Source organism: Syngnathus acus, chromosome 21 (genome assembly GCF_901709675.1).
Source record: "Syngnathus acus chromosome 21, fSynAcu1.2, whole genome shotgun sequence".
Classification (NCBI taxonomy): Eukaryota; Metazoa; Chordata; class Actinopteri; order Syngnathiformes; family Syngnathidae; genus Syngnathus; species Syngnathus acus.
This window is the reverse complement of record NC_051105.1, coordinates 11,318,834-11,328,103: the sequence shown is the minus strand read 5'-3', so window position 1 is coordinate 11,328,103 and position 9,270 is coordinate 11,318,834. Positions and strand designations below refer to the sequence as shown.

Here is a 9,270-nt window from a genome sequence, read left to right as displayed (position 1 = left end):
GAAGAGGGGCTTTGGCGCAGAAGCAAGTGTGGCACCTTGTATTCATCATTATTTATAGAGATATCAAGAGCTAGGCCCTGACTGATTTAGATTTTTTTAAGCCGATGTTGATGTTTGTTATACAAAAATTCTGATGACAGATTTGGTTCTTCATCACGTAAAAATTAAGATTTGAATAACAGACAGTATATACACAAATGTGCCTTTTGGCCTCCACGTTAGCTCCATGGTGACTTTTTGTTGCCGAGGCAGAACCATGTTTAGAATTTAAATGTGGCCAGGGACAACAAATCATTTGGGAAATATTGTCGGCTGGATTGTTTCTCTCAAATCATATTACACGCACGTCTGTTAAAGGCCGCTCAGAAATAAAGCAATGGAAAGATTTGCCTCAGGGGATCGGAGGTAAATCAAGCAACCAACACTTTTTTCCCCCCGCCAGAACGCAAGTCTTGACAAAAGAGTTTTGTGCTACTCAATATCCCTCTAGTACAGGGGTCTCAAACTCCAGTCCTCGGGGGCCGCATTCCTACATGTTTTCCAAGTTTCCCTCGTTAAACACACCTGGAGTTTGAGACCCCTGCTCTAGTACTACACTTGCCATCAAAAAAAACTGCAAAAATCTCCTTCAGAGATGTAGTCTCCCTCTCCCCTACTAAAATCGCATCATGAGACCATCAAGACCAACCCCCTCCCCCTCTTTTCCATTCTAGTCACTAATCAATTTCCCCCTCAAAGGAAACAGAGAGGCTGTTAACGGCACCAAAGATAGACGCAATAGATCAGAGTGTCGCTAATACTCGTCCAGGTGCAAAACCTTTCATAAGCTGTGTGGATCATCCACACGATCGTATGCAGGCTTCGCGATGTGAGCCCTGTGATAGAGACGAGGCCTCCTGTTTGCTTCCCATTTATTACCTGTAATGAGAACTGCGAAAATCCAAAGGTTTCTCATTCCTGATGTAAATGTCACACTCAGTGGGGCATCATTAGTAACACTTTATTCATTGTGTGAGTGTGAGTAAAGCTTAAAAGGGTCATTGGACTTCCATTCTCTCGATAACTGCAGTGGAAATATTACAGCAGATTCTCTAATGATAAACAGGCCAGGGCTCGATACATATTTTTCATTTACATACAAGTGTAAATAATACTATTTATAATTTGATATAAACCTCCAGCTAAAATGAAATGGTTGAAATGAGTGGTGTATTTGATTTTTCGCATAATGACTTCGGTGTTACTATTTCCCTAATTGTATTTCAACGGGTGGTAATATAAAAAACGCAATAATGGGGGGAAAAAAATGCTTTTGATGCAGACGGTGAACGCTTCTTTCTCAACATCCAACCGCTCGTCGTTCAACAACACACATCAAGCTCCAAGTTAATGAACGTCGCGTTCGCGATAATGCAGATTGACAGCAAGCAAGGAATAAAAGGAGCAAAGCTGCTGAATGACTCAGCCCTATTCGCGAGGGGAAAAAGCAGCAGGGACGACAGAACCGCGGTGGTCCATTTGCATCCCGCAGTGTCGGGCCTGATGGGGATCGGGGGGGACAGCTGCTGTGGCGTAAGGTGTGGGTTTGCTCCGTGGGTTGTCGCACGCATAGTGGTAGCATGTAGCAAAGTTACTAAACTTAAGTTTTTTTATTTTTTATTTTACAATAAAGGCTAAATATTACAATAAATAGATTTGAATGAACATACATGCTATAAAATCAACTCAAAAACAAATTACTTCACTGATGTTGGAAACCTGAAAGTATAAATGTAACGTGCGTAGCCTAGCGCGTAGCCTAGCGCAGCTAGCGGCCGCAGCTTGATGTGAGTGACATTTGCTAATGTCATCCTATTCACAGGCAGTTAAGTCGCCCGGCTTGTGAAGTGAATGATTCTAACGCAGAGTGACTGACTTTAACGTCAATGGGCGGCATTTTGCTTCCCCCCCTCCGTTCAAGAATCTTTATTTTCTCTCTATCTTATTATCGCCATCTGTTTATGATCGATCTCTCCCGTCAGTGCAAACTGCTTATCTTTGCCCACCTAGTCCCCCCCTTGCATCTGTCGGCAAATATGATTTATTTGAAGAGTCAAATATCAAAGTCACAGCTTGCAATATCTAAAAAAGTGATCTCTCAGGATTTTGGCAGTTTGTGATTTTTTTTTTTTTGCCTATTACGTCACAGATCAAACCTGCCATTCTGCATATAATGCTCTGGTTTTGCAGAAATGAAAAATTAAAACCACCCAGTTCCTTAATTAATTGACAAACTCATCGACAAATTACTTGATTATCAAAATAAGCATTACTTGAAGCCCTGATGCTTACAGAACGGACAAAACCCGAAAAGAAAGGTATTATTGTGATTACTATCAGATCATAACAGACTTTACGATGGTGACTTCCACCGCCGATTCCTCACAAGACTCTGGATCAGCTGCAGACATAGACAGCAGCCGTGGGTCACAGCACCGATGTCGGGTTCGTGTAGCGCCTGCAGACGAAAGCACGTGATAATGGAACCGGGCCTGAGGGAGCGCCAGCTCGCGGCACCAAGAGAAGCATTTGGAGGAAGCTCAATAAGTCATGACCCTGAAGAGGTTTTGCCGTACAGCGGCCCGGCCTTACGCTCATGAGCTGTGACAGAAGCAGGAGGTGCACCATTAGGCATGAATTCTCAAGGTACACCATCAGACAAGAAATTCAGGACACTTTGCTCAGCTGGCAAATCAGATTGGAGCTAATGCAGCCGAGATGCCGAGTGCAATCTGAGAGGTTGTGCTCCCCGTGGAGTCCGGATCCATCCAATTTCCGAACAGCCTGTCAATTATAATGGAGGGCAAACGCCATTTCAAAACAGTCAAACACTTTTTCCCATTTAGTTTTGCCTTTTTTTAATTGGTGTGTTGGCGGTGGTGGTGGTGTTTTTTTGCGGGACCATAATGGATTAACTCATTCACTGCCAACCCAGTTAATATATTTGACGTCTATAACCGTCAACGGCACTGAATGAGTTTCAATAGGAAGAAGTTTGGCCACCAAACAAATTCAAGTCGTCAGTCAAGGTAGCACCGTATTTGGGGAGTAATAACATCCGACCGCCGCCACTTGACGACAGCCTGGCGGTAAAGACTAGCTCAGCCAAAGGTCTTTCGGGACTGGCTCGGAAAGTGAGCGTATGTGACAGCTGGGGCGAGGCGGCGTGCGCCGCATTGGCAGGCCGGGAACTGCTCCTCAGCAGGTAGGTCCAAAGTGTCAGCGCCGATTGCCAGCATCACGTCGGAAAAGAACGTTTCTCATCAACGTATCTTTGCTCAGCCCAAAACGCTCCAGAAGGCTTTTTAGTCGTGATGGGTAGATGAAGCTTTGTGAAGCGTGTCGGCACGCCCGGGCTAACTGTGTCAGTACTGCTGTGTTTGTATCACTTATTATTTTGTTATTTACTTTTTGTCTATACTTCTTGAACATAAAAATGCTGGAAATGTAATAAAATCATATAGCGGATACGCTTATCTCTGCGCTGACCTCAAGTGGAAATAAATAAATTATAAACAGCATGAGGTCTTGAGGTGCGGCAGATTTAATTTAACAAGCTGCTGTATGTTTAGAGTACATTTCACTGGATTTATAAAATGACGGCTAATGGCATCTTTAAGCTGAAGGTTTTAGCATGGGCCGACCTAAGCTGAAGAAGGAATATTTCAGGCGCTTCTTATGATTTTACCGATATAATAACGAGCCAGCCAGCTCTTGGAACAAAGTGTGCAGACCTTGTCAAATATTATTTATACCGGCGGTAAGTTCTCGTCCCGTCTTCCGCAGCGGAGTTAAATAGCCCCTGACCAAAGTTTATTGTGGTTTCTTCAAGAGGCCGTAACCTCGGCCGCTAATGGCGGATGACGAAGCCTTCCGCAAAACGGGGGAGCTTTACTTTCATTTTCCAGAGGTTGTTGTCTCTTGGGACGCTCAATAATGCCGGACCATATGCTCACGCAAGAACGCAAATGGAGTTCGGAAGGGGTCAATAACGCCCTATTACTTTTAGAACCTTCAATTTGCATGGCTGAAATGACTAATGAGCGGGTCATGCTCAGACTGCCGCTCCAGAATTAGCTTGACCCGTTTGAGCTCCTATTTGTTTACCCATTCTCATGGGGCAGTTGACTTTTCTTTCAGACTTTCAAAAGTCCATTTTGCAAAATATCCATTGAACTTCTTGAACTACATTGTATTTTTTCTATAGAGATGTTGATGAATATTGCATTCCAGTTCAAGCCTGTCATCGCAACTTTGCACTCTAAACTTGGAGCTTGTCGTTAGCCAACGCTATTACTTCTGATGGCTAATTTCCAGTGCTCACGAGCGCATAATATATGATGCATGTTGCATATGTTGTCCGTATGAATGATATTACAGCACTCAACGTGCACTCGTGGTACAGATGAGACTCTCGGCCGCCTCGTGCACGATGCAAATATGATTATCCAGCATGCCGTTGGAGGTATCATCCATATTGAAACGGTAATTCAATTCTTAATTCCTCCCCTCTGCTGTTCTTTGCATCTCGGTAAGGCGCTAATGATTGTTCAACAACGGTTCAAGGTTTGGCTTGCTGTATAAAAAAACTGAATACAATGAATGTAATAATTGTATTTGTCTGTTGATTCCGATTTTTCTTGATTTCATGTATTCCTTTAAACAATCAAAACAACCAAAGCATAAAGTACATCTGGTTTACAAAAACAGCTTCCCTGTCAAGAAAAAGGAGGCGTTTAGGTGCATCGGCCTCCCTGCTATTCCGAGCTTTTAGTCGCTATCCGCTCCATCGACTGGCCCTCTGTGAGTCAGCCAATCAGGCGCTCCCAAGTCAGGACCCGAAGCCTCTTTTTAGCCCGCAATCAACACCCTGCGGTGGCTGTCGCTGCGGAGCACAACTGGCTTTTTGACCCATAGAGAATACCCCGAGTGAGATCATACTGCCACATAACACGAACTGTGCATCGAGACATGTTTTGTGTGTTTGAACACATTCCCAAAGATGGCTCACAAGCCCTGCGGACACAAGGCTTTGTTGCACGCTGGGATGCTGACGGAGTGAATGCTGCCGCTATCTCTTAAATCTATCGCAATATCACTGTCGTGTGTGAGCTTGGTGGTAGCAAGAGACCGCTGGGACATGAGAAAAATGTCTACAATTGCAGCCTAATCTCTCCGTATTCCGCCCTCCTCGGAGACTGCAGAGGGAATAAAAAGGTACATGGCACCTCGGGGAAACAACAATAGTAACAACAGTAAACTGGAAATTGGAAATATTTATTTTCAATTTATCATGGCTATAAAGAATGACACATTGAAAAGACCCAATGGTCGCAAATAAAAGTTGTAACTTACACATGTCGATGAAATTGTTTTTAGGGAGAAAAAAAAATCTCAAATCATGGGGTCAAAAATTGTAAGATTACAGCTAAATCACGCTCAGATGAGACTTCCAATAATTCGGAACAAAATTTTTTTTATCTTTGTTTACACACGTGATAATTCAGTGATAAAAAGTAAGACTTATTCGATGTCAAATTAAGCGTTCTGCTTTAAGTATCAATAGCTGGTATCGGCATCCTTTACAAGTACCCGATACCTTGAAATAAGGTTGGTATCGGCCTGATATCGATACCTGTTATCAGTACTCACCCATCACTAATCTACGTTTCCCATGAAGGGAATAAATTCAAGGACGTGTCCAACCAGAAAAAAAGAGGCAGTGAGGAAGGCGAGAATGTCTTGAAAGTTGATTTTGACTTTTTCAGTGTCAGCGTGACACGTGGAATATGTGAGCCATCACACTGCAACATATCGCCCCGCGGCTGACAAGCCGAGCCGTCAAAACCGTGTCGGAATCTCCTGCTTTGGCCCTGGGGAGCTGAAGCGCAGCAGAGGCGATGTGCGTCACCAACATTTTCATCCAGACGGGACACAAGTACGTAACACACAAACAGTTCCTTGCATTTTGCCCACTTTAGATGATGACAAGTGTTGGTCGGCACTTGAGTCAAATCTTCGTGAAACAGCAATATATTGACATCATGTTGCTTGTGATGAGGACAATAATGTCACTGGGTTCCCCATGGCAAACTCTTTTATGCCTATGGAGCTTTTAATAACGTACAAGTGACTTACTGCTGAGCTGAAATGAAACGAGCACAAAAACGTGCTGGAGGTACGCGTCCAAATATTCTCAAAAGAATTTTTTTTTCATATTTTTCTTTTTAATGATTGCACAGAACAGTTGTTAATATTTACAGTCAGATCGCATGAGAACCACTTCCAAGTGGATAAACTGAAAGCAAACAAACAGAAGTCAACATTCATTAAAAAATATGTGGCACGTTCCACAATAAATAAATATAGAGGTGCATGCTTTTTCATGAAATGGTGACGTCAGCAACTGAACAGATTTTGGACTCTTCCGATATTCTAATCATGAACTCATGAGCTCAAATGTGAAATGAGCGACAGTCGGCCTCTCCATACACATATATTGGGGAGACAAATAAAAAACTGGACTATACAGAAACAGACTGTGTCAAGTGTTTAATTGCAGAGTCGATTTATTCCAATTTATCACTCACACTTGTGCTTATTGTATGCAAAAAACACATTCAGTACATATTTACATGATGGTCCTTTTCCAATAAACATATCAAATGATGGTTAACAAGGACTGTTGCTAACTGACTAACATTACAACAGTGAATACTGCATCAACAAATCAGCCTCTTAGAAAAAAGGACCCGCAGGAGAGACTAGTTTTTACCTCCCGGGTAATCTCATCGTGCACGGACACAGGTCCCAAGTCTTGGTCCGGGGTTTTGAGTTCAGTAGGCTCCAACGATAACCGCCTCAGCCTCTTTGGAGGGCCTCCTGTCGGTCACCAAGAAGTTGATCATGCCCTCGGACTTGATGAGTAGGTTGCAGCCCAGGAAGAAGATGCCGAAGACCACGGTGAGGGACAGCACGCACATGACAGCGATCTGAACCACACGCATGACGAACAGGCTCCTCTCGTCCGGGGAGGCGGCCGCCAAACCTTGGTCGGTCACTACCGACGACAGGTTGCAGCACAGCATGCCCTCTGTCCTGTTGAACAAGCTGCCATCCGTGTGGTTGAAGCCCGTGGCGTTCATGGCCACTTTTTTCTTCTCTTCCCTTCTCCAAACTGATTCAACTTTCCCAGTTGGAGGTGGACGGGATGGGTTGAAGGTTGATCCCGAGTGATGTGGATGAGGAGGAAGGGACTGAGAGAAGTTGACACAAAGGTCTTCTGCTGGACTTCAACACTCTGCTCCGGCTTTGCATCTCGTGTGGTCTCCCTCGCAGTTTGGAAGCACAATGGATCACCAGAGAGAGAGAGCAAGAGAGACCCTCTACACACACACAAACACGCACACACGCTGCCTGACTTGAAAGCGGGCATATAGCAAGAGCGCCCCCATGAGGTCATATCTTGTCCTGTCAACTGGCCTTCCTGTGTACAATATAATGTATTCAACTGAGGTGATTGGTTTTTCTTAATACGACTTTTTTTTTATTTATGATGATTTTTTTTTAAACTGTCATGATGATTTGACAGGAGTACATAATTGTTCCACTCACCTGTAATAAAGTAAAACTGAAACACTAACTGTTAGAATTTTTTTTTTATGATTAATTATGAACAGTTCCAAATAGGGGTCAGTGCTAGCCAAAACCTGCAAGGAAGCAAACAACTGCAACAAAAACCTAAATACATGTATGAATACTACCTGAAGAAACACACATTTGACGGACAGTGTATTAATTTGATGCAGCAAAATATTTGTTATTGTGGCTGCAGAACATCATAACGATATTACTAATACCGTAATTTTCGGACCATAAGTCGCGGTTTTTTTCATAGTTTGTGTGGGGGGGCGACTTATACTGAGGAGCGACTTATATGTGAATTTTTTTCAAACATTTAAAAAAAAAAAAAAAAAAAGTGAAACCGCGATAAATGAACCGCGATGTAGCAAGGGATTACTGTAATTTGAATTTCAAGTGACGTCAGCAGCGCGGCGCGGCGTGGCGGTTGTTTACAAAAAGGACAAAGATTCAATCACGGGATGACGAAGATGACGAAGGGCCCCACGTACTACCGGCATCATTAGCGGCTTTGTTTGTAAGTGACACGGAGGACGAAGAGTTTGAAGGATTTAATGATTTGGAGTGACACAGAAGGTTTGAAGAACTATTATGGCTTTTACGCACGCCCGGTGCTACTCTACGGAGCTCTCTTTCACCTCCGTGGATGGAAGTCGGGGGCCGGTGCTCGGCCGGGTGGCTGACCGGGGACGGTGGATGGGGCTCGGACATGGCTTTTTCGCACGCCCGGTCCTATTCTATGGAGCTCTCTTCCACCTCCGTGGCTGGAAGTGCCACCTCCGGGGATGGACGTCCACGCCGCCACACGCCTGGAAGTCGACGCCGGTGCTTGGGGCCGTGTGGTGGTGAACTATTTATGTTATAGTTATTTGATATATTTTATTTCGTGTAGCAACTTGTATATGTTTTTATCGTTACAGTTCAGTAGTTGTTGGCTCGTTGAACTCTTCTTTTGTTAAATAAAGAGCCGTTTACCAAACCCACGTCTTTCCTTGTACTTTGTTAACGCTACAATATAGTTATATACTAGATCTGTGGAATAACGACGAGGCTGACGTCAGGGCGCACGCGCGGCGTTGTTGACAAAGGACGAGGAATTTGATCGATGGATTTAATGATTTGGAATGACACAGATGGTTTGATAATATGATTGCTTATATAACAGTTATTTGATATATAATTTATATATCGTTATATGGGCCTGTGGAATATTTTGAAGTGCAAGCGCCGTCAGCGGCGTGCACCCATTGTTGACATAAAGGACGATCGATGGATTTAATGAATTGGAGTGACACAGATGGTTTTATAAACATGTTGTTTCTGTAATAGTTATTTGAATAACTCTGAATGTTACGTCAGGCCCGTTCTCAGCTCTTCGTTTGTGTTTATGTCACGTTAGCATACCTATCGTTTAGCCTGTTGTTGCTCGTTCATGTCTGTTCTTGGTGTTGGATTTTGTCGAATAAATTTCCCCCAAAATGGGACTTATACTCCGGAGCGACTTATATGTTTTTTTTCACGTTATTGTGCATTTTATGGCTAATGCGACCTATATTCCGGAGCAACTTTTAGTCCGAAAAATACGGTAGT

At 43.5% G+C, this 9,270-nt stretch overlaps 1 protein-coding gene across 1 annotated transcript; it reads right to left on the bottom strand.

Annotated features, from left to right (window-relative positions):
- Positions 1-6,246: 6,246 nt before the first annotated feature.
- On the bottom strand, positions 6,247-7,891 carry rprma (reprimo, TP53 dependent G2 arrest mediator candidate a). The gene has a single exon (XM_037239116.1). The coding sequence runs from the start codon at positions 7,182-7,184 to the stop codon at positions 6,876-6,878; it is 309 nt and encodes a 102-aa protein (XP_037095011.1). The 5' UTR covers positions 7,185-7,891; the 3' UTR covers positions 6,247-6,875.
- Between the last annotated feature and the right edge of the window lie 1,379 nt (positions 7,892-9,270).

Excerpts from the sequence above, each read along its gene's own strand:
- rprma (XM_037239116.1), bottom strand. The coding sequence starts at position 7,184 with ATGAACGCCACGGGCTTCAACCACACGGATGGCAGCTTGTTCAACAGG.